Here is a 24,914-nt window from a genome sequence, read left to right as displayed (position 1 = left end):
TAACCCACATGAACTATTGTCACTATAATACAGAAATGAGAAACAATAACACGCACACGTGGCTCCTACAATGACTTTTGCACTCAATTCTTGCTTGTTTAGATTCTCTTTATTTCCAAACTCTGCTGTCCAATCTCTTTGACTGAGATCTCCACCCTCCTCTTCCTGCAACAAGCCTCTATACCGCAAGATTTCTGACTGAGATTTCCACTTGAGCCACTTTATTTCCTGCTCAAATACTGTGGGGTTCCTTTCTGTGATGTTAGCAGAGACTTCTAAAGCAATCTGACCAAAAAAAAAAGACCTTTTTCACAACCTAACTTGTGTGCCTTTAATTGCCCCAAAGGATAATGTGCAGCCATTTGAACCAAGTCCCAGACTGAAGTAATTGACAAGAGAAATTCAAGAACATTTAAACCTTTGAGTCATTTACTGACCTAAATGTATAGAAACAGGGGCCAGGTAAAAGAAAAGAAATTTCTCATTCATGCTTCTCTAGTATAAATTAAAATACTGAATTCACCCGCACTACAGATTGTGCTCTAAGTAAAGGCCTGACCTCGTTTCATTGTAAGTCTGATCTGTAAACTGAGATTTGTAAGATACACTTGTGCACTTCTTTTCTCTGTGGTCACTGCAGGCCTCTGAGTGCAGATCACCTTACAGCAACGCAAACCCTACAGCCTCAACCATCGGTTTGTTTAAAGCACTGAATATCGCGCAGGGCCCTCGAGAGGACAGGAATAGAGAGGAAACCTGGGGATGTTGTGTGGAGGCCCCCACACTAACAAGTGTCACAGTGATCCTGGGCCGGTCCTCCTCCTGTGTGAACGCCATGTGAGAGGCGGCTCCATCCGTGCCCCCGCCACCTCCACACAAGGCCCTCCATTGACTTCTAACCTGTTGAGGGACCACTGAGGACAAAGAGCGGCGGGGCGGGGCCCGTCCCTCCGACAAGGCTGCGAACAAACGTTAACACGGCTGCAACTGTCCACCCCCTGAATCACTGAATTTATTGACCAACCACAGAGCCCATTCAGGCCTGCGAGGACTGATAAAGGAAGGGGGACGTGGACGCTGTGAAGGCCAGGGGAAGGAGCCCATGCTTAGGGGACAGGAGGGAGGAAAGGATCTTTGTGACCGTCTGGTGGGTCACAGACCTTTTAGCAGACGTGGGTGCCTTTGTGTCATCTGATAAACGAGGCCGACCAAAAGAGAGCATCAGGTTGGCCTTGTGTCCTGACTATTAATCAAGGCAAAGGCAAAATGAGTATCCAACAAACCAACGAGTGACAGGTGTTAATTGAGACATCGAAAAAGCACCAGAAAGTCTGAACTTCTGGTCCAGAGAAGTGTGTTTCAGTTGCTGTTCGTCTGGAATTTATTCCAGGGGCTGGAGTCTCTGTTTTCTGAGTAAAGACACTGTAAACAAAGACTATGTGCAAAGGCCAAAATCTTGATTCAGACAATAAAACATATGGGTAACTGAGGAAGGAGATGAAGTCCAAAATGCTCAAAATCGCACACGTCTGAGCTCAAGCTTGAGAAAATCTTTTGGAGCGAGTAGCTAGCTGTGAGGAAGAAAGGCTGTGTGTTTTAGCTTCTTTATGTCTTTTCCACCACTCCCCATCTGTTACTCTAACCACACAAAAGGAATACAGCAAGAGTACACAAAAACCCATATTGCTTTGTGGAGAGGCAACACTATCCACCAAACTACATGGCAAACAAACACCGAAAAGCAGGATAACCCGGCTCAGCACACATCGGTGTTTACTGAAAAGATGATCCGTGCAAGTCAGGGAGACACACATGAATTCATGATGCCTCCTCATCCTCATCATGAATATTCCCAAAACGGCTCTTCCCTGATCTGTGGGAGATTCTTTTCTTTTTGGTACAAGCGTGGACCCCCTTCCCTTATTCATAGTCCCCCCCCCTAAATCCACCCATTCACTGCCTATAGGCCCTGATCTCCACATGAAATGATACCCCTCTTTCTCCTCCACTCTCGCAGCCTTTAAGCGCCCATATGCCAGGCAGCGAGGAGGCTGGGAAAGCCCATAATTGATCAGTAAGTCTTGGCTGAAAAAGTGTGACCAAGGTCAGCCCCCCACGAAGCACGCAAGAGTGGCTTCATATACAGATTTATTGGGAAATGTGATGGGAGTTCTGCAGAGCAAACACGGGAGTATTTGGAGACAGACTGAAAACTTTTATCACATTGTAGAATTAAGAAAATAAGTGCAATTTCCAAAAAACACATTCTCTTAAAAAAATGCTATTTTTATATATTTTTTTAAAGGGGGGGAAATAAGTCATAATTTCTCAAATTTTCTCACATTTATTTCATGTTTAACATTAACTAGAAAACAAGAATACCACAGCTGGAAAAAAGTTACACTTTGTAAAAATCAAACATTAAAAATCAAATGTTATAAAATTGTCACAGTAGCATGTGTCTCATTGATTCATGTGAATAATTGATCATAAGAATTGATTTGCTTTCATATAAGAATGAACCATTTTCAGCCTTGTGCATTACCTAAGTGATGTTAGAAGACATGTTTACGTTTCCTTTCAAACATTTCACACAAAAAAAACATGTTTTGAGAAACTAAAGGTTTCACGAAGCATTCAAGGGGCCGAGAAAATGACTGATTTTGATTCTCTTTTTTTTTTTTACGAACACACTCTCACTTTCTCACTCACACACACACGTACACAGTAGCACTGGCTATAAAATTTCTCATGTAAGGGACACAGAAATGAATTTTTCTCTCTTCCACGGGAAGAAATTAAACTGTAGTAACTCTACGACAGAAATGCAGCAGTGGGATGTTTTCCATCTCACACATACGACAGTTCCAGTTATGTTTAAAAACACAGCAAAAAGACAAAAGTCTAATGTTTCTCTGTACCATAACACCTCATACTATTTTAAACTTCCACATGTAAGCAGCTAATGTTAGTGAAGTACTGTATGTTTTTTGATTCACAGTGAAGAGTAAAAAAAAAAATCATCCAGTGCTGTTGAAGGTAACCTGGTGGTGGATGTTTAAGGACTGTTGAGTGTTGGTCTGTGTTGTAGAGTGTTAACAATTTAGGTAGTTAGGAATAAATTGATTCATATATGGTCGTTAATTTTATTGCTGCAATTTGATGAGAAGATTGACACCACTATCATATTTGTATCATAAAGATGTAGCCACAGCCAGCAGCTAGTTAGCTTAGCTTAGCACAGAGACTGACAACAAGGGAAGAAGCTAGCAGAGAATCCACCACACATAATGTAAAAAAATTAAAACAGTTTTATACTTTGTTCAAATATGGATCAAACTAACGGAGATGCACAGAGTAAGTTTAGCTCTGTTTTGATTTCAGGCTTTGTGCTGAGCTAAGCTAGCCTGCAGCAGCTGCTATCTTCATATATTGTGCACAGACTCGAGAGGAGTATCAATCATATCATCAAACTCTCGACAAATACGAGCTTCACCCATGTGACCCCGATATTAAGGTTTCAAACCAGAGAGTTTGTCAATTCAGATGAGATGAAATCAAATCAACTACTTGAATAAGCGGCTCACAGTGTCAGTCTCTTTTTGCAGTGAAAGGCCTCCTCTTTATGGGAATCCTGGACTTATCCAGTAGACTCACTGTGTTTTAACCAAGATCTGAAGATCACACGTCCGAGCTCAACTGCAGCTAAGACTTTAGATGAAGGTTTAGATTGAGCCTGTGCAGAAGTTTACTTGTTGTTGTCAGAGGGGGTCAGAGTTCTGGGATTGTGTATCATTGGCGTAGGTGACTGTTGAGGGTTTGGGGGGCCAGTCGGTGTCATCCTGCAGCTCCAGGGCCACGTTCATGTAGCGCACCCTGGGGGGCTTATTTCTCCTGCAGAATAGCCAGGAGAGGAAGGACGAGCCCCAGTGGTCATTGGCCTCCTACAAACATATGAAGTTCCAACATTAGACAGCTACTGAATCAGGAATAAAGGTGTTTTCAAGGAAAGCTTAATAATGTAGGAATTTAATTTCTGTAGTTTAAGTTGCGTTAATTAATTGCATTAGTTTCTGTCTAAAGTCAAGACAACAAAGTTTGAATCTGAGATTATGTACAAATGCTTTTTTAATACTTATTGCATTTATATTAAAAATAAATTCTGCACTTAAGAGGAACTTTTTTACCTACAAAATAAACCTTCATTCTGAAATTCATTAAATTCATCTGATGGCACAATTGGTTAAATAAATTCACCCTTTTGTATTGTTTTTAAATATTAGATGACATATTCAATAATACCCATTTTCATTATTCACATATATAAGATTCAGTCTCTGTTGATTTATTTAAATGGTCAAAAAAAAAGGGAGTAACAAATGTAAACAACAAGATGCATAGAGTGAGAGCAGATATAAACCAAAAAAGGCAATCTTCCAGACCTGAGGTGTGTCAGCAGAGGAGGTCTGTGAGGGGCGATTTAACCCCTGATTCTCTCTGAAAACAAGCCTCCACAAGATGATGTCAAGGATCAAAATCTACGGGAGATTTCAGTAATTGGAGAATCAGCCCATGATGATGATTGGGTTACAGGCAAAGAAACGCATAAATAAATAAGTCAAATGAAAACTCAATACAGGACTCTTTGATTGCATTCATTTGATGGAAGTTCAAAAATCAACACGTGCAAATCACAGATGTCTGATTTGAAAAAAAAGGAGATCAGTCACAGCGGGGTTGTAGGGCGCAGTGCTTCTAAAGCGTACCTCCAGCATGAAAGACATGGCTGCATTCACAACCACAATGATGGCCAGAGTAACCCGCCAGTCATGAGGAACACACACGATCTGTTGAGGCAGGGCAGGCGGAAAGACACTCAATGCAACACAAAAAAAAAATCCATCACACATTTCCATTCACTACATTCAATGTCAAACCTGCAGTTATTCCTAAACTCTTCTTTCACATTAAGACATTTCTCTGTTTCTTATTTTCAAAGGTCCAGTTCTGCAAAGGTTGAATCTGGATCACAATGAATTCCTGAGATTTGAACATCAATGAACAGCTAATCCATCTTACTTTTGTGTAAGATTTTCCAGGCAACGTTTCTCCGAAGATAGAAACTTATACAGAACGCTGGATTTTGAGTGAACTATACACAGCATGACAACAGGTGCCGCCAGCTATATTAGGAATACAAATAAACAAAATGTAACTCTAGGAATATTTAATGGAGGCAAATTATTTCTATTTAACTTTTTTTAAGTCTTCATAGGTCACCTGTTGTCCTATGAACCTTTAATAGTTACATAAAGTGCAAAATATAAAAGACATGTATAAAATATGTTCTAGTTTTCTATTTATTTTAGAGTTTTTATTTTGACCTTTTGGTGTCTTAAATCCACTGTTCTCATGGGATCAGGGAAACCCAGATTTTTGGATCAACATAAACCTAAGGTGTGATCCAGATCCAAACACAAAACTGGAACTAGGAATCAAATCTGATGTGAGAATCTGATGTGTAAACAATACATTTTCAGGACTTGGTCCAGGTCAGTCGCTGAAATCTTACGAGATCACTCTTAAAAAACTTGACAAGAGGACATTCACTTGTCTTTCACACCAAAAGCTGAAAACTAAAAAACCTTACCTCCAGGAATTTGTCTATGGCAGGAATGGGATACAGCAAGATGAGGAGGAGAAAAGTATACAGGCCAATACAGGACAGCATGAATGGCCCTAACGAGACGGAAACAAAGAAACACAGGAGATCAGGTGAAATGCTGATTCTTAATTTGCAAGCACGTCACACCTATTAGAAAGATGAAAAAGAAATGAGATGTACAAATGTATCTGTTATACTCATCCTGAAGTGATGAAAAAGGTATTCAGAAAAATAATGGACAAATTGATATAACAGGATTTCTATTAAAAATTACAACGTCAAGATTAAAGTCAATAAAAAGGAGTATAACTGATAAAAAAATATATTAATTATATTATAAAATTATATATTACTATAGTTTATAATTCAAACATTCCTTTGCATGTTCTATCTATTTCCATGCAAACAATGACCACTGTCCAAACACATGGCTCTTCAACAGCTCGCAGTAACTCTTACAGTTCTTGTAGCTGGGCTGTCTGAAGGGCTTCCCCTTGGAGAAGACGATGGCCACAGAAATATACTGGAAGGAGGAGACGTAGAAGAGGGAGGTGTTCTCGTAGTTCCTGATGTTTTTGTGATCATGGGGGTTTGTTACATTCAGACCGGGAGAGACGCCGAGGCTGGAAACGTTACAGGCACTGCAGGAGAGAGGAGACAGAGGAGAACACACATCGTAATTTAATTTAATTTAATAAAGGATTGTGATACGACATCAGAGTGCCTCGGACTTTCAGTTTAGACTGCCTCTCCACACGTCAAGCCTTTTGTTATCAGGACAGTCAAAATCCCCTCTTCATGAAGAGCATCTGATTCCTCTACATTTTTTGACCCAGTGCGGCACTCACTTCTACCTTTTTCCCTTCATCATACAAAGTTGTTTTATTAATCCTGATGTTTTAGCCATAATGTGTTGAGAGATTGATGCCGATAAATCAAGTTTGACTTTGATTTTGAGAAATATAGTAAATAAGAAACACCTTTAACGCCATAGCACCATTTCTAACATCGGATCCCTGAATACTAACCAAAGTTATACAAATGTTTTATTCTTTTACAATGAGTATTTTATGGTTTCTTTTTGCACTTCTGACATGCCTCTATAAAATGTAAATCTAGGTAATATACTGGACTTTGACACGATAATGATTTGTGGTATATTCAACTGAACTGGCTGCAAACTTTAAACTACATTTAGAGAAAAAACATTGATTGATTAGTCCTTTTTGTCTTTTTTAGTTTCCCCTTTCAAAAGCTAATTCTTTGAAGCTATTTTTTTGGGGCTTTTGGGGCCTTTAATGGAGAGACAGGACCGTGGATAGAGCTGGAAATCAGGGAAGAGAGAGAGAGAGAGAGAGGGGAATGACATGCTGGTGGGTCGCCCGCTTTGAGGACCACAGCCTCCATACATGGGGCGCGTGCACTAACCACTGCACCACCAGCGCCCCGCTAATTAATTATTGTAAAGGGACTCAAATAATACATAACAAAGTCTGAAAATCAGCCTGAGATGTCAGTTTGTTCAACTTCATTAGAATCATTTGACTATTTTAATAATTGTAGATTTGAATATCAACCACAAAGTGTTGTAAGCACTATTAGTGACCATTCTGATTTTTCTCCCACATTACTCACTCTGACTGAGGCGTCCATGTCTCGTACCAGTTCTGCTGCCTTACTAGGAGGAAAACCAGGACCTGGAAGACTAGCGAGGTGAGGATCTGAGTCAGGACAGAGAAGAGCAGCGGGCCAGAGATCAGACTGGACGGCGGGCGGTGGCACACCAGCTCCTTCCAGGCTGGATTCAGACTCACTGAAAAAACAGAAACATTAAATAAGTAGCTCTCCAAAATATTCTCTATTCTTTATATAACAACAGATTTAGAGCATCAATTGTTCGTGTCATTGTGCTTTACTCACTGGTGAAGGCAATGATGAGGATGATGGCGACGTCAATAAACAGGAACTGAAAGTCTCCCAAGTTGCTGAGGATCTAAAATATCAGAAACATCACACAGCAGCAGAGAAATTGATCTAAGTGTCAAATTAATAGGACTTAGTTTGAAGGAATAAAACCATGTCACTCTGCATCCCCCCTAACTAACAAACTAAATGCTGCATGTAGAATTACACTTTGTCTTAAATTATGTTTTGCCTTTTCAAATTTTAAAGAGAGCATGGGAATAAGATCAGTGGAGTTTATTGTGCACTAAGAAGAAAACCAGATTAATACGGATCCCTGTGAAGTCCTAAAAAGTAAAAAAAATAATAATAATCTTGTGCGAACAAGTTAATATCTTCAAGTCAAATTGTTTATTGTGGAGTTTAAAAATGTCTCGCATACCTTTGGTCTGATTTAAATGTTAAACAGTTTTACTAAAAGTAAGTCAATTAATTCATCATATTTTTTTGGACTATGTGTTCAAAGTGTCAGGATGAGAAACAGTGTTGTGCTTACCGAGTACAGCAGAGTCACGCTAACATACTGAATGATGCTGTAGAGAGCCATGAACTTAAACACACAGAAGGATGTGATGAGGGCAGCTCGACCCTCCCTTTGAAAAGCAGGAGAGTTAGAGAGAATCAGTGACAGGAAAACAGTTCATACTTCATGCTTACTAGCTCAGAAAGTTTCCGTCAAAGATCCACTTCACACAGTAAACATCACAATCCTAAACTATGACTGTGTAGAAGAGTCTAACTGTGAAGCCTTCGCTAAGTGATCAGATCACGACTGAATCAACGGTCACAGATACAACTGACAAAGAGGACTTTGAAATCATTTTGGAAACCATTTGTACCATACAGTTAAGTGACATGACTGCGATGTAACATGTATAAAACACCCTGAGGAGAGAGAGAGAGAGAGTACCTGATGAGGTTGGGGACACAGGAGATGTTGGGGGTGGTGGAGGTGAAGGGTGAAGCTACAGAAGCTTCGAGCTCAGAGAGAGAGATCCCGCTGTGAGCTCTCTTTAAAGCCTGACACACACACACACACACACACACACACACACACACACACACACACACACACACACACACACACACACACACACACACACACACACACACACACACAGAGAGGCTTTGTTTATTTCAAGCACATAACATTTCAATATTAGCAATACAGAGAAAAGAACGCTCCAATGTGAATGTTACTTTTCCTTGGCTGCAAATTTCATGCTCAAAAATTGAACATTTCCAACACTTGTTACTTTGGGGAATAAGTATTAACATGGAAGATAATGCTTAGAATAACTTTAATTATTTGTTATTAATCAACAGCATGAAGAGTTAATGTACAACTTGGAACACTGCAGGTCTCCCGACATAAATGTCAACACATATTTTGTTAAGTGGTGATTTTTGTCATTTTTATTAAAGGATTTAAACACGCTTATTATAACACGCACAGATCCTGGGGTCATCAACATGTGAGCTGGTTTGAGAAGGTGACATCAGTCTGGTATAAAATGGGATGAATATGTTTCACAGTGATGCCACATATGAACAAATCTTCTTAATTTTTTTGTGATTACGCTGAAATAACCTCATTAGGAAGAATGACATATAATCCACACTTACTCCACAGTCATTAGCGCCGTCACCACACATGCCAACGGTGTAGCTGGGAGGGAAAACAAAGAGGTTTAAAGTTGAAAGATTTGAATCTATAAAACTGTGTAAATGGATTAAACCTGAAAACAGAAAAAGAAACATGAGACTGACTCGATGCTCTGCAGGACTTCCACCAGCTGAGTCTTCTGGTCTGGAGCCATGCGAGCAAACACTGTGGCTCTCAGCACAAGCTGCAGTGCCCCCATGTGGAGAGAGTTAAAAAAAAAAAAGAAATACAGCAACATCAAAATGACAACCTGGACTACTATCTACTATCTACGCAACAGAACACACAACATTAAATAAACAGTGGGTGTGTTTATGAGTTGTACCTTCTGGACGAGCTGAGGGAAATGCTCCATGATGACAGCAAAGGCTTTTCCACTCACTGCAAAGTGATATTTATGTTCCAGCTGAGTGACCCGTTTGTCATATCCCTCCTCCTCCTCCTCCTCCAGGTTCATCTCTATAGTCTGAGGATGAGGACACCACATGAGTCAGTGAGTGAGCGGCAGAACATCATAAAAACTACAAAACACAATGAACCCTTCTATTCTGTGAAGAAGACTTTATCTGAAGCTTTTAAGTCTGTATGTAAACACATTACTCCGCTCTAACCTGAAACATTTATTATTCTGCAGTTTAGGAGAACTATTTTTTTCACAATGATATGAAAAAAAGAGGGGGAGTCACCTTCCTCACCCATTGCTCAATATTCTATCTAATATCAAAAGTTATCTTGTGGAAGAATTTGTTTTTTTAAACTTCACTGACTCGTTGTTCATATACAAAAAATATTTTAGAAATTCCCTGTTTTAAAAAATGTTTTATTAGATACAATGGTGATGGCTATTTGAGATTGTTGTTGAAACCAGGGCTGTGTGGGAATTACACTTGCCTTATTTAATTGTACTTAAAGGTTTATATTTTTGGGCCTTTTATGCCTTTATTTAGAGATAGGCCCAAGAGAGCCAGATATCAGGGAGAGAGAGAGTGGGCAGTGACCGGCAGCAAAAGAAGCCAGAGGTTGGATTTGAACCCGGGCCGCCCGCCTGGAGGTCTGAAGCCTCTGTACATGGGGTGGGTGCACTAACGACTACTTTACCTGTGCTCGACATAATTCCTACACTCTTTCATTTCATGGAGTTTAATAGGTCTTAAACTTTATTTCTGAAGCACTGATGTTTTATTTTGCATATTTGAAATGCCTTCAATATGCCTTTCTGATAAGGTTCTTATAATACCCATTTTCATGTTTCTATCTACCACACGTGCTTTTAAGTTTTCTTTATTATATATTTTTGTTGAAACAGATAAACTATTGCTTAAATATAAAAGTGTGCAATAATATATCCCTTTGAAGACTTTGACACCGCTCCTGTTTTATCAAACTCTGCAGAGATTATTTCTTTACTTTAGATTCTTCAGACATTTGAAAACATCATAAATCAGTGCAAAGACATGCTAACACCTTCAACTCTCATACTTGTACAAACAGTAAAACTGTTAAGCATATGATGTGTTCACATATTCTCCTTAATAAGCATGCTACCTTATATGCATGTACAAATGTTTGCTCTAAGTCGGACCCCCTCCAAAACCAGATGGTTCATCTCAAGGGGCTATCCATCAATAAACAGAATTCTTTCTCTCTCACCTGGTGGTCTTTGATGGTTTGATTGTTTTCAGTGTAGTGCCAGGTGATGCTGGCGGGTTGAGACTCTTTCGGAGGAACAGCGTCGGCTATGATCACTTTCTCATGTGTGCGAACCATCCCACAATCCCGAGCCACAGATATCGCTGTCAACATGTTGTCACCTACCAGAAAGGAAAGGTACAACAGGAAACCATGACATGAAGACAAATGTCATTTATATAAACAAAGAAGCTGAAGTGATATTTTACCTGTGACCATCAGAGTACGGATGTTAGCTTTTCGTAGTTCCCGTAAAACTCCGGCAGTCTCCACTTTCATTTTGTTCTGCATGATGATCAAACCGAGGAAGTCCATGTTGGTTTCTATCAGGTCCCTGAACCAAACAAATCATACAATACATTCATACTTGCAGATGTTTTTATTTATTTATTTTGAATCCTGTTCGACTGATCTGTCTATTTGTATCATAGTGTAAGATTGAATTTATTCCCTGAATGTTTGAAAAACATCCACAATCGATGGAATATGCCATTTTGTAATAATAAAAAGGCCATGTGGGCAAGACATTTAAAAAATCATTCCTTTTAAAATGCACTTTGATACTGAAGACTTTTGAAATCACAGCTTGAGCCTTTCTTGATACTGCCACACAGCTTAAGCGTCTCGCCTCACTTGATTGTGTTAAACGTTGATATTGTAAGTTTATGACATCACCACGTCACTTAATGTTTGCAGAAAACATGCTTTTTTTTTTTACTATTACACGGCTGTGTTGAATACTTGATTCTGTAATCCAATCACATGTAGCAATGCTTTGCTTTCCCTTAATAGATCACCTAGGAGAACAGACCGCTCTTTTTAACCCAATCTGGAGAATTAACTGTAATCATATCAACCCATAGAAAGAAGTCAGCTTAATTTGAAAAAGGGAAAAGAGAGCATAACAACTGAGGAAAGGGGTGAAGGATGCAAATGTGTACGTTCCAACAGAGACATCTACAGAAGTGAACACGGCACATGAAGCAACAACAGGATGTGTGGTGTTTTAAAGACTAGACAGGTGCTGCTCTGACTCATGAAGATCTGTTCCCCTCCTCCTCTCTCTTCACCAACAGTTGAAATGTTCAGCTGAATGTGAGTAATAACAGCTGGTTTAGCTCTTTTTGTGAAGGCTACTGAGTTAACCGTTGCCATGGACACAGCTCTGTAGATTCTTGCTACTTGTTTAGAGGAAGAAAAACACTATTTTAAAATTAATGATATCCAAATCTATATTTTGTTTCAAATTACTGATTGATGAATTATTGTAGGAGTAATAAAAAAAACATAATACTTTGTCTCAGCCTGTCAGGTTTCTATTTCCAAATTACAACCTGTTCACTATTGAACAACCCTCACACATGACTTTTAATTGTCTTTTATTGATTAAGATAATATTTAAAGTTTGTTAAAGGGTTGGATTTTGGGGGAATAAAGGTTAGGGTCTGTCTCTGATAACATACATTTGTTGCCCTTTAACTCACATTGCACCACATCTTATGGATGTGTTGCTTAATAAAAGGTCGGGGCTTCTGTTGGTTCATTACATTTCTTAGTGAACAGATTCCTGCATGTCACTGAATCATTTTTGCTCTGCTGCAAATATTTGGATATTATGTCATCTGATCTGCTTTTGTTCAGCAATCAGTGGAACTGGGTCATAGTCATATTCATCATAATAGGAGTAATAATAGACACATCAGAAAATTACCAGTCTTAACAGAGTGCCATAGCTGCAGGATGTCTCTGTGTGTATTGTGAACAGTGTTTTCTGTGGCGGGAGCGCTACCTGCTGAGGCTCTGGACTTTGTGCCAGGAGAGTTTGGACTCCAGCTGTCGATGTGCCAGAGCGATGACCCTGAAGCCCTGCCTTGTGTAGGTCTCTAGAGTCTCTGTGAAACTCTCTGGGACTGAACAGGACAGAGACGTGTCAGTGTGGCCTTTTCTGGATGAGTGCAATACTTTAGTAAGCTTAGGAGGGATTTGTTGATAAAATGGTCAGTTACTCTGTGCATCCTCACAGACATGACATATCAAAGACAAACATATTCACCCAAAAATAACCATGTAGGGAGGAGGAACATGTCTGACCTGTTTGCTGTTTACAGAGGACGGCCACAACCTCTGGTGCTCCTTTCAAATAAGCATCCATGTGTTTCTCCCCCAACCTCCGCACCACCACACTCATCCTCTGCAGGGCCGAGGAGAAGGGGAACTGACGCACAATACCGATCTCACAGGGCTGAGGAACAAAACATGCAAGATTTATACATGCCATATTTAAAAACAACGTATTTCTTAACTTATTAACTTAATGTACACTTTCTTACTGTGACTTATTTGATTAAATCAACTTTTCCTGTTTAATAAAAATGAAGCAGTATCCACCAGATGGTTAGCTTAGCTTAGCTTAGCATGAAGACTGGCTCTGTCAACTAAACAGAACACTTAAGTCTTGGTACAAACAAGATATAAAATGCTAATTAGTTAGCTTAAGAGTTGCTGGTTGGAAGATTTAAAATATAAGGATATGGCTAGCTTTCCGTAAGTCTAGCTTAGCATTAAGACTGTAAACAATATGAAATAAAAAGCTTGGGGCGGGGGGTATAATCACCTAAATAGCTTTAAAAAAGATTCAAAGAAATGTGAGAAACTGTGTTGTTCAGTTAACTAATGGGGACAGAGCTAGGCTAGCTGTTTGCCCCAGTGTTTACTCTTCATGGTTAGCTAAGGTAACCAACATTTACTTCACTTTTTACATTCACAGTTGAGAGTGGCACCAATCTTGTCATCTGATATCATATAGTAAATTGGTTTTGATATATACCAAAATATCAAAGTACATTCTTTACAATTATCAACTTTTACTAAAATAGTCAAACTCACCGATAATTCAGGCAGCTCCTGGACAAAAACAGAAGGATTTCAGGACATTATGAAATTCTGGCAAGATTGTTTCAACATGTCCATAGATAAAGATAAGTCAATGTTTACTGATCAAATGAGAGTCACTGTACCATGTTCTGGGTCAGTGGGTTGTTCTGATTGGCTTCAGGGACGATGTGCTTCGGAGGTCGCACAACTGTGGGCATGATGGGATTGTGAAGAGCTGTCTCCTCCTCTGTGGGCTCTTCTAGGATCTGAACAAAACACAGTCATGTAAACAGACACTAAAGTAATCTTGTTGTGACAAGAAGGTAAGTCCAGGCTTCCTCATGTTCATGCTGGAGTATCCATGGTACCAGACTTTTACTGTCCCAGCCAAGAAGAACATTTTTTTCTGCCAAAGAGACTACCCCTTATTCATGAGCAGACTTTCATCTCTGTTTGCTGAGGATGCCAGGGACTGAGCATGTCGGTAGAAATCTCCGCTTACCCAGCCTGTAGCGCTGAACATCTTGAGGTCCAGAGGGTCTCCAGAGAGCTCGCCCTCGATGTTGGTCAGTGAGTGACAGGAGGCCATGCAAGCCACAAACGCAGAGTTAACCAGACTTTCTTTGGCTGCGTCAGACTCTGGAGGAGAGAAGCTGGAAGGGAGGGAGGATCTCATTAAATCATTGGATAAGTATAACATCATGGCTCAGTATGAATGAAGTATGAAGCCTTCGATACTGCCATTGAGCTCTTTCCAAAGACAGATAAGAATGAAAACCTCCCATGAGCAATGGTAACACCAAAGCAGTGTTATAACCTTATTCTGATCCTAGCTGTGTCACAATGGTATAGCATCATCATGCTCCCACTGCTTCGGTGTATGAATGGATTAGTGTTGTACTTACTCTCTGATGTACGTCACTTTAAATAAAAGCGTCTGCTAAGTGAATTTTAACATCTTGTATCATGTAACATCATAAACAAACTGTAAAATGTGCTTTTCAACACGACTGAAGACAAACACACCCTCTAATCATTCTGTTCTTTTTAGTGTTTTCAGTTTTTGTTTATCAATCTGAAGAAACAGAGACAGATGTGATTGTTAAAATTAAACGGGCTCTCTTACCTGTCCCCTTCAGCTCTCTGAATGCCCCACAGGTCCAAACCATCCTCAGTCAGAGTACCAGTCTGAAGGAAACATAGACAGGTCACAATGTGCTTTAACATACCAACCCAGGCTTTGTAAATGATATGACAAGTTCTAGACATAGACGCAAATAACCCTATTTTTTAATCTATTAAATAATTTAATAAAGTTACTGAAACTCTTTTAAAACCAAGTTTCAGCTTGTTAGTGCAACAACATGCACACATCTTTAATGTTTAGAAAAGTTGCTAAGAATGTATCAAAGACAGTCTTAAAAGATAGTGGATGAATGTTTTCATCCACAAGAATCCACGGTCTTATATTCATTGAAGATAAAAGATTTTTTAGGAGGAAACTAACAACATCTTTAAGTGACTTTAACCATCTCTACAATCACAAACAAGCCTCGAATTTCATGCTGAGAGTTATTATTAGCTTCTCAGTATATAACTTTGGTTAAGTAAAAAAAGACAGAAAAAGGAAAATATCTAAGGAACATTTTAACTCATTGATAATTCATGAAAGTCGTACAAATGCTCTGGTTAGGATGTTTTTTTTCCTATTAATAAATCCATTAATGATTTGTATTTTTTCAAGCAGCTTGATGTTTTTTTTTTTTTTTAAAGATTTATTTTGGCCTTTTTGTGCCTTTTTTTTAATACAGAGAGAGGACAGTGAATAGAGTTGGAAACCAGGGAGAGAGAGCGGGGAATGACATGTGGAAAGGAGCCACGGCCTACCGCTTGAGATGAGAGTCTCAATACATGGGACGTGCGCCGTAACCATTGCGCCACCAGCGCGCCCCAGCTTGATATTTTTACCAACGTCATCAATGTCCAAAAACAGTACCACATCAGAACATCATCAGTCATTTGTGGTTTTCATGGTCATAAAATCATGAACTTCATTCCTCAAATTAAAAACCACTCCGAGTGGAATAAGAGGGATTTGATGCATCAAAAAACACATTTTTGTGCTTTCTGAGTGAGAACTTTGGAGTCTGATTCTAATTTATGTAATGTTCCTGGGAATAAGGACTTCCAAGAATATATTCTGATGAAACACGATCAGAAAGAAAACAAAATGTGATTTCAGAAAGAAAATCAAAGCTGGGGATCCGAGTACCTTGTCGAAACAAACCAGGTTGAGTTGACCGCATATGTTGATCCTCTGAGGACTGATGCAAAAGATGCCGACGTGCTTCAGACGCCGCTGAGCATACACGATACCAGCTGTCATGGCTGCTGGTAAGGCGGGGGGCACGGTGATGGTGATGATGTCCAGAGATTCAATGATGATGGTTTTAGCTGGAACCTGGACCATCAACAAGTGACATCAGTGAGTTGTCATTGTGATTGAGAGACAGTTTCCAATAGAATGACAGAACCAATGCATCCTCATTATGAACAACTATTTCCAACAAAGTACTTTAAAGGTCACATATTGTGCAGAATACACTTCACAATGTTTTTCTCACACTAACATGTGTCTCTAGTCTGGCTTCAAACCCCCCAATTATGAGAAAAATGTCCATCCTCTCCGTCTTTTGCCTGCTCCACTTTTCAGAAAAAGTGTGCTCAATCAGGCCATTTGTAGATTTTGGGCAGTAACCCCTCCCCCAGATGGGTGACACTCCCAAGGGTGTTTGTTGTTGCCTTCTGAGTCTTCCTTTGAAGTTTGGCATGGTGCAAGAAAGCCCAAGCCACCCAAGCCCTTACAGAGGGGCGTGGTCAGACACAGCTCATTTACATTTAAAGGTACAGACACAGAAACAGCCTGTTCTGAGCAGGGCTGAAATAGAGGGGTTTATAGACATGATCAAATACAGGATCAGAGTGGATTTTTGGCAAGAAACTTCACAGACATATTCTGGGGAGGTCTGAAACATATTTAAACTTTTGGAAAAGGAATATAATATGTGACCTTTAATTTACCTGAGTGTGGATATACAGAACAACAGCACAGAGACTTTTAACTGCATGTATCACTCCGCCTCAGGTGATCTGAACACCATGTAATAATGACAATTCAAATTGCACACAACATTCATTAACATGATATAATCAGAATTTGTACTTTAAATGGATTATTTGACTTTGATTAAACTATTCATTTAATTTAAATTTAAGTTAAAGATGTCCTCGGTAATGTAGATTAATTGCTTAGCCAAAGTCCAGTTCAAGTCCAATTTAGAAAATGATTGTGTTGCCGAGTCAAATGAATCATTTAATAACAAGAAATAATGCACTTTTATACCGCCAACTTGAAATTTGGCGAATTGTTGTATAAAAGCAATATCACACTCATGGTCATGTGTTTGAACCGAATATCAGCACAGAAGAGATTATCTTCCTATAATCGAATCACAGCCGTGCTGATATTCTGAACGACAGCATGATCCTTCCTGAGTCATATCGTTCAATCAAACGTACAAATGTGAGAAAACGTTTATATTCCCTCTAGACCAGCAGTGATACCTTGTGCATGATACTGAGTACGATGGTGTAGATGAAGCCGATCCCCGCCACTCCCACCAGACACAGCAGGAACAGGTATGCATCGCGGTAGAGTTTGAAGTCTGTGGGTTTAGGGAAGAGGATGGAGCGCACCAGCTGACCTTTCTCTGTGCTGAAGCCTGTAAAAACATTGAAGTCTTTTCATTTTCCTTTACTCATTTGGATTATTATGTTTGTGAGTGTGTACAACTCTCAGAATGATTAGTCTGTAGAACTAAATGATCTTAGCTGTGTTGTTCTCACTCGGTCTCAGTCTCACCTGTTCTCACCACCACAGCCTTCACAAGTTCACCTGCATAGAAGCGGGTCTGGATAACTCGGGTACCACAGAACAGGGTATGTCTCTTGTGCTCCTCTATATTGTAGCTATCAGATGCGTCCTCGCCTACACTGGGCAGACTGGTCTTAGTAACCGGCACACTCTCTCCTATACAAAGTTATGAAAAGTAGAAAAATGTCAGAGTTATTCAAAAATACAGCTTCACATTTCTCTGAAATTCAGTTAACTACTTATCTTGTGTGTTTATCTTAAATGTAGACCAATACACAGCATTAGAAACAGTTTGTTCTTTGTCTTTTTTGTTCACTTTTGAACTGTCATAGTTTCAGTTTAATTCAGTGTGTAAATCCTGTGGCTGTATTCAAGTCACTTTAATTATGATTGACTTATATGTCGAAAAAGATGAGGACAGGTTAGTTCTTGGATTTTGTTCATATTTGAATTCTAAAAGCTCTGGCAAAACATTTTAAAGACTTTAAATTTGCCTCAACTAGCAAATACCTAGGACTTGAAAAGAATAAAAATGACACTGAAAGCACAAACGATTTCACACAAATTGAACCAGACATTAAACAACCTAATTAAATGTTTTGGATTAAAGCTTGTGAAACTAATAATGAGCAAAAGTTAAAATTACCATTAGAACTACAAATTCCATCCATCCTCTCCATTGTAAGGATTCATCACTTTTGTGTTGTTGATCTTTGTGTGTCAGGAATAAATAAAAAAAATCTGCTAATCATGAAAATATGAACTGGGAAAGGAATCTGAACTCAAGGTCAATGAACTTTGTTTTCCCAGATTGTTCAACCCAAAAACTCTCAGCTGAAGAAAACATTGAGATGCAGTCAAACGCATCAGTAAAAACAAGCTAGTCAGTAAACGATGCAATAGTATTATTTATCTTTATGTGTGTAAAAGATACCAAATAAGTGTGTGAGTGGGATTTTCTGGCACAGCTTCACCAACTACCAGATGTCAGAAAATCTCCAGGAACACTTGTAGTATGAAGATCAACTTTATTAGCTAATGAGCCCGACGCGTTTCGTCTTGTGACTCGGTCTAATTTGTTAATAAAGTTGATCTTCATACTACAAGTGTTGCTGGAGGAAAAGAAACAAAACATTTACTATTCAAGAAGAACAGCAGTATTTAATTTATTGTATCCTGACTATGTTTCAGTAAGAAAACTGTGATGTCCTAGTCCTCATTTCTGAAATGTTAATAGAAAACAAAAATAAATATATAAAGTATAAAAGACAGGAGTATGTGATTTTATACCTGTCAGCATGCTCTCGTTTACGATGCAGGTTCCATGGATGAGCACAGCATCGCAGGGCATGATCATCCCATTGGCTGGAATGATGATGACATCACCTGGCACAAGCTCTGTTGACAAGGCCTGTTCAATATCTACATGAGGGACAACATGAACGAGGAGAACAGGGAGAATGATATAAACACACTCTGCAGGAAGTATAGAGAATACTATTAGAGATTTCTAATGTTAATCATCCATTACAGAATACTCCAAAAGATAAGATGAAGGTTGAACATGCCTTGATCTCCTCTGCACACAGACACACGGACCACACTGTGTGCTGCCACCATGTCACGCAGCATCACATATTGCTGAAATAAAGAGACACTGTGTCAAAGAGGGAGGAAATACTAGAGTGAAACACACACTCATGAACTCAGAGAGGAAGCAATTAACATGGTTACTGCAACATGAAACTTCCAGATTTTTAAGCTGTAAGAACTCTCATTGCTTTGAAGAGATGTTTTTAAACCCAGACTCTCTGAAGATGAACACTTACTGTAACCCCCTAAAAATAAAACATCTTTTAAGATTTATCCTCCCAGTTCTGCAATAATTTCAATGACTAGTGTGGGCTTGTTTTGTGCTACAGACCTTCTGAAGTCTGGGGTTCATCTGATAGACTGACACTCTAAGTTCATTTTCAATGATTTGATCAATATTCTATGTTGATTGAGGTAACGGCAGAAGAAAAGAGTGTGGCTCATTATTACCCACTGTTGTTCAGATGAGGTCGAGGGCAAGATGACTCATCTACCCAACCCCCTTCAAAAGGGATCATTTGACCAGTGAATGGACTTGCTTTATTGCTGAAAGTTACTAATTAATTGTTGACATTGCCTGCTTGTCTGTTGTTTGCTCTTCATGTGAAACTTTTATTGCTGCTATCTTAGCCGGGACTTCCTTGTAAAAAGAGATTTAGTATCTAAATGAGAAAACTATGAGTAAATGAAAGGTCTATCTCTGGCTCTATCTTCAAAAAGTATTTCATCACATGTCGTATTTCTCGGAGGATCTGATGACTCACCTTTTTAATGGTATACAGTGAGGTAGCTATTGAGATGGAAGACATAAAAACTATGGCGGTAGCATAATAGTAGTAGTCCTCAAAACTCCACAGAATGACACTGAAGAGCTGGAAGATGTAGAAAGGATTCAAGACCTGATGAAGGGGAGGAAGAACGGTTAATTATCGGTACGTTAAACACAAAATGTCTGACATGCAGTCATGACAAGAACTCTAAAGTCACCTCTTTTATGAGCAGCTTAAACACAGAGGGCACTCTCACAGCAATCTCATTCTCGCCGAAAAACAACATCCTGATGGAAATAATTTTAAGTTATGTGACGCAAAACTTTCTCCACACTTAGCACTTAGGCAGAGTAATTAGAGCTGAAATATGTGTGTGTGTGTGTGTGTGTGTGTGTATGTGTGTGTCTACCTGTACTCCTGCAGTGTTTTAGAGAGTCCAGAGCTGTGGTCAGAGTGGATGTGCGCACAGCTCACCTTCAAATCCTCCAAGCCTCTAGAAAAGTCACACTACTTCAATTTCTACTGTCGCCGTGCAGAGCGCCATGTATGACTCATTCTTTAATAAATGAAGTTCAGAGTAAAACATGAAGAAAAAAAGGGTTGGATTATAACGGGACTCTTACTGAAACACTTCGAAGTTCTGCATCACATCGTTCCAGTAGTATTTAGTGCTGTGGTGGGTGAAGTAGTGGGTCTAAGAAAAAGGGAGAGGCAGACAGGGCCAGATTTGAGATTTTACAAACATACATCAAAACAAGGAAATTCTTCATATTCACACGGTTGCCATATTCAAATCACACTCTGGGTGTCATGTCATTAATGTTGCACGGCTGTGTTCCAGGTTGCGAATCTTAAAACAAACAGAGAACATGAAAAACCGTCCTTTTGTCTGTTCATCAGCAGCTTATATCAAATAGTGAAAATCTGGGACAGCAGGCCATTTTATAGAGTTGTAAACCTAAAGTTAGAGCTAATGCTAGGAAGCGGCTGAGTGAAACGATGATTATTTGCCAGATTTCGCACATTTAAATGAAAACATGAAACCTGCAGTATGACCTTATCTCTTGTAAATGGACGTCATGTGAACATAGAGAGTCATTGATCCAGAATCTAAACTTAATTTCATGTCAATAAACGATTACAAACATTTTTCAACTGAGTTACCTGAGCAGTCTGTGTCTGAGAACATTTCCCATGATGCTCCTCGTGCACAGAATTGATGCTGTTGTCTCCATTTGGTAGCAGAGATGTGGACAGCAGATCCAGGCTGTCGAAGGGTTTCCTCCCGGGGGCCACCATCACGTGAACGCTGACCCTAAACCACTGTTTGAACTCATCCTAGAGGAACAACATAAAGAATGATATTTTTCCTGAATTGTATCATTTGAAGATCAACACGGTACATTTACAAAAGAAGGTAACACTTGTACGGATGAGTCACAAACGGCAACAACAATAAAGGGAATTCAAAATAATGAGAAAGAAGAAACAGATTTACATCAAGTAAGATACCATGATCTGATGTGTTCCCCTGATTGTCCCCTCCTCTTTAGCATGACCGCACACACTCATTTCCTACTACAAATAAAATAATGATAATACAAAGTGACAAAGGAAGAGGTTTGTTGTTTTCATACCGTGGTCCTGAGCAGCAGCGTTCGTGCGTCCCTCAGCGACGTGTATGTGCACGTTCCCTTGACGCCCCACTCAGGCAGCCAGTAGAGCAGCAGCAGCAGGAGACCCCCCGAGCACACGGCGCCCATGCCCACAAGGACCATCTTCCAGAGACAGGGCTGGTACCCCCACACCTCCTGCAAGGGGGACACACTCAGGTTAACACACAATGCTCAGAAGTGAAGCATGATTAAATAACAGACATGTTGTGTCTGTTTGTCCCCAAATTAGCCTTTTTTTTTTAAAAACACATATTTTGACGAGGCATTGAGAAAAGCACAGATGTTTCCGTACACATAGACATGCTTCAGTTCTGTTAAAACTTATAGGAAGCCATTGCTAAGCCCTGCACGAGAAGTTCTCTCTGTGGATTTTCTTATTTTGAACAGCAGACTGTATAAAACGACTTACTGCTCCGCAAAACTGAAGCAAAACATTTCCGATTCTAAAATCCAGACACAACATCCTCCTTTAGGATTCAAATTCTCAACCCATGGAGCTTTATTCAATTGAGAAGACAGATACAGAAGTAATGCAGATAGGAGGTCATATTTACCATCTCATCCTCAAGGCCCTGGTTTATAATCTTCGTCTCGCTCGTCTTCATTCTGTCAGGGGTGCAACAACTACAAAGACAAACACATTGTTAATTTATCTACTTAAGTAAATGAATAAAATATCAATCTATTAACTAATATTTTCCAACTGCTCGTCTACTCTACTTTCTCAACAGCTTTTCTAAAAGTCCTCGACACTTGTTGGTCAGCAAAGATGTTACAACTTTCATCGGTCAAGGGCATAAAGAGAATCATTTTAATGACGCTTGAGGCAAAAACAAGTCTGAGGTGGAGTAGAGGTCAGTTAGTTCACATTTCTCATTGGAGCTGAATGGGAGACGTGGAATGTGTTTATTCAGTGTTAATCATAGAAACAAGGAAAATCCTTCCTCACACTTAATGTCTCAAGGAGAGAAAGATCTCTAGTGCAAGTAACAACCTGCCTAACAACAAAACTAACCTGCCTCATGGCAGCCACATTAGAAGGCACTGCGTTTAAAGCCTCTGGTGACATCCAGAAGAAAACTGCTCCATGAGAATCTCCCTCATCAGTCTGGATATTTGAGTTTTCCTGGAACATTCGCTGAGATTGATATTTTGTCCTGATTGCAGATGGTTTCCTTTTTTATTATCATTCTTTTAATAAAAAGGTCTTTTCATATATCTATATTTCTTTTCAAATATGACTTTACTGAAGGTGTTTAAAGATCCTGAACAAATCAGATCTTTGCAACAAACTAACAAGCTGACAACTCTATTAACACTCTGATGGACATTAGGAAGTGATGTGCTTGAACTAATGTGGAGTGGAGTGCAATATAGTGCTGTTATGAAAGCAATGATAAGATGGGGGCTTCAAAATGAAGCGTTTAAAAACTGATACAAAACCAAAGCTTTAGAGATGTGGAGATAGAAAGACAGTATTAACAATTACAATCACGTTTCATTCGTTTTTTAATGTTACTGCACATTTTCTATCACTTCAACCACAGAAAAGAAATCTTCAATTCCTTCAAATTTTTTGTAGCTGTTAACAGAAAAACAGATTAGAAATACATTTCAGACAAACAATTCAAGGCATCATTATGACTAATCTAAGCGAGTAAGGGGTTTCTATCACCTGAGAAGACAAAAGCGTAACCCTTTATTCACATATTGTGTATATGCTGCTGAGCACACACTTAACACTTCCAGTCACCCCTCTGCATGAGTCTTTGCCCCAGTTCGACCACCCCGGCTCCGCCACTGCATGAAGGAGCACCATGGTGGCAGCATCACTTGTTGGGATGCTTCACTGCTCATAATTGGGGCAAACATAAAAAGAAACCTTTTTTGTTCTCTGGGACTTGAAAATTACAAAGACCCCCCAAACATCAAAACAGAGCTAAACAAAGCTGATCTCCACACATTTCTGTTTAAGTCCTGGAGCAGCCAATAAAAGTCCAGCTCTCAGCCCAATCCTAAATGTATCTGTGGCAAGATTTTCAAACTCTCTGTTCAAACAGGGTCACCACTGCAACTTGACAGACGTTTTTTTGCATAGATTAAGCGTGGGTGAAACTTCAGATTCCAGATGTGCAAACAAATCCACATGTACGGAACTCACAGCTGTAAGGATGCAGAGGGAGCTTTATTTAAGGAGGCATCGAAAGTTAGGGATTAGTCTACTTCAAAGTCTCTTCAAAGATGGAATAGTATCTATGAGAATAGTGAGTGCAAACATCTGCTGACTCAAAACAATTGAAAGCTGTAAAACAATAAAACAAAGTCCAAGAAGTCGCATAGCTCGTATAGACTTTGGACATCCTGCTCTTGTTATAAAGGGTGTTGTTGAGTTGTTTTTACAACATACTTAAAGTGAGACATGTTTTTATCCGAAAGAGAAACATGCACTTACAAACCTTCAACATCGGAGCTTACTGAACCAAATATTATCCATTAACATCATCCAGAGCAACAAGATGATGATCATCTCCTCAAAAGTTTCTCAAGCTGCTGCTGAGCTGTAACGAAGCGTAAACACAGCCGTGCAAACTCTAAAGTCCTGCGTAGTAACGTCTTACCGATGCGTCTTCTCTTCCACCTCAAATCATCCCACGTCGCATACTGAGAAACCGTCGTGCATTCAAACTTTGCTCAGCCGTGCAGCGGTGTGACACATGTGCGCCTTAACAACAGAGATCCACGCTGCGCCGCCGATGGACCGTCCCAAACCGGTCCATTCAGAAGGAAGTGGGGGAAAACAGGATGTGAGGTCATTAAAGGACACACTTTGAGCTTAAAGTTGTAAAAAGTCGAGAGAACTGCAGCGACGTGGTGCGTAAAGCGATCAACCTGCAGCCACAGAGACGACGCTCAAGATTTAAAAAAAACAAAACAAAAAAAAGCTGCAGCGCAGAAAAAGGAGAGAGATTTTATAGAGCAGCGGCAAACTGGTTTCAGACTGTGGCCGGTTTAGCAGTGACACTGGTGTTATTTCAGGTCAGTGACAGAAGAAGTAAACTGTGGTTTGGCTGCGATTGCTGCAGGT

At 39.6% G+C, this 24,914-nt stretch overlaps 1 protein-coding gene across 3 annotated transcripts; it reads right to left on the bottom strand.

Moving 5' to 3' along the window:
- Window positions 1-2,131: 2,131 nt before the first annotated feature.
- LOC109995472 (polyamine-transporting ATPase 13A3) lies at window positions 2,132-24,851 on the bottom strand. 3 transcript variants are annotated; one of them, XM_020649206.3, is made up of 33 exons: window positions 24,448-24,851; window positions 22,384-22,453; window positions 21,791-21,964; window positions 21,318-21,491; window positions 20,777-20,847; window positions 20,563-20,646; window positions 20,371-20,440; window positions 20,148-20,282; window positions 19,359-19,431; window positions 19,081-19,212; window positions 17,779-17,946; window positions 17,481-17,638; window positions 16,129-16,317; window positions 14,983-15,044; window positions 14,359-14,509; window positions 14,000-14,122; window positions 13,869-13,886; window positions 13,074-13,224; window positions 12,772-12,892; window positions 11,192-11,316; window positions 10,944-11,104; window positions 9,619-9,759; window positions 9,398-9,477; window positions 9,254-9,296; window positions 8,538-8,647; window positions 8,124-8,220; window positions 7,586-7,658; window positions 7,301-7,478; window positions 6,125-6,306; window positions 5,651-5,739; window positions 4,767-4,847; window positions 4,443-4,538; window positions 2,132-3,944 (listed from the first exon to the last, which is right to left on the bottom strand). In XM_020649206.3, the coding sequence occupies exons 2-33, from the start codon at window positions 22,432-22,434 to the stop codon at window positions 3,762-3,764; spliced, it is 3,744 nt and encodes a 1,247-aa protein (XP_020504862.2). In that variant the 5' UTR covers window positions 22,435-22,453; window positions 24,448-24,851; the 3' UTR covers window positions 2,132-3,761. The 3 variants fall into 3 exon arrangements, with proteins under 3 accessions (XP_020504862.2, XP_020504878.2, XP_065809893.1); XM_020649222.3 differs by lacking the exon at window positions 4,443-4,538; XM_065953821.1 differs by lacking the exons at window positions 21,318-21,491; window positions 21,791-21,964; window positions 22,384-22,453; window positions 24,448-24,851 and having other exon boundaries at window positions 20,563-20,644; window positions 20,777-20,810.
- Between the last annotated feature and the right edge of the window lie 63 nt (window positions 24,852-24,914).

Source organism: Labrus bergylta, chromosome 4, assembly GCF_963930695.1.
Source record: "Labrus bergylta chromosome 4, fLabBer1.1, whole genome shotgun sequence".
Taxonomy (NCBI): Eukaryota; Metazoa; Chordata; class Actinopteri; order Labriformes; family Labridae; genus Labrus; species Labrus bergylta.
The sequence above is the reverse complement of the archived record's forward strand: the minus strand, read 5'-3'. Positions and strand labels throughout refer to the sequence as shown.

Coding starts and splice junctions, on each gene's coding strand:
- LOC109995472 (XM_020649206.3), bottom strand. CDS start 22,434: ATGAAGACGAGCGAGACGAAGATTATAAACCAGGGCCTTGAGGATGAG. Junction 19,432..20,147: donor CACTGTATACCATTAAAAAG/GTGAGTCATCAG, acceptor TCTTTATTTCAG/CAATATGTGATGCTGCGTGA. Junction 17,639..17,778: donor GGCTGTGGTGGTGAGAACAG/GTGAGACTGAGA, acceptor ATGTTTTTACAG/GCTTCAGCACAGAGAAAGGT.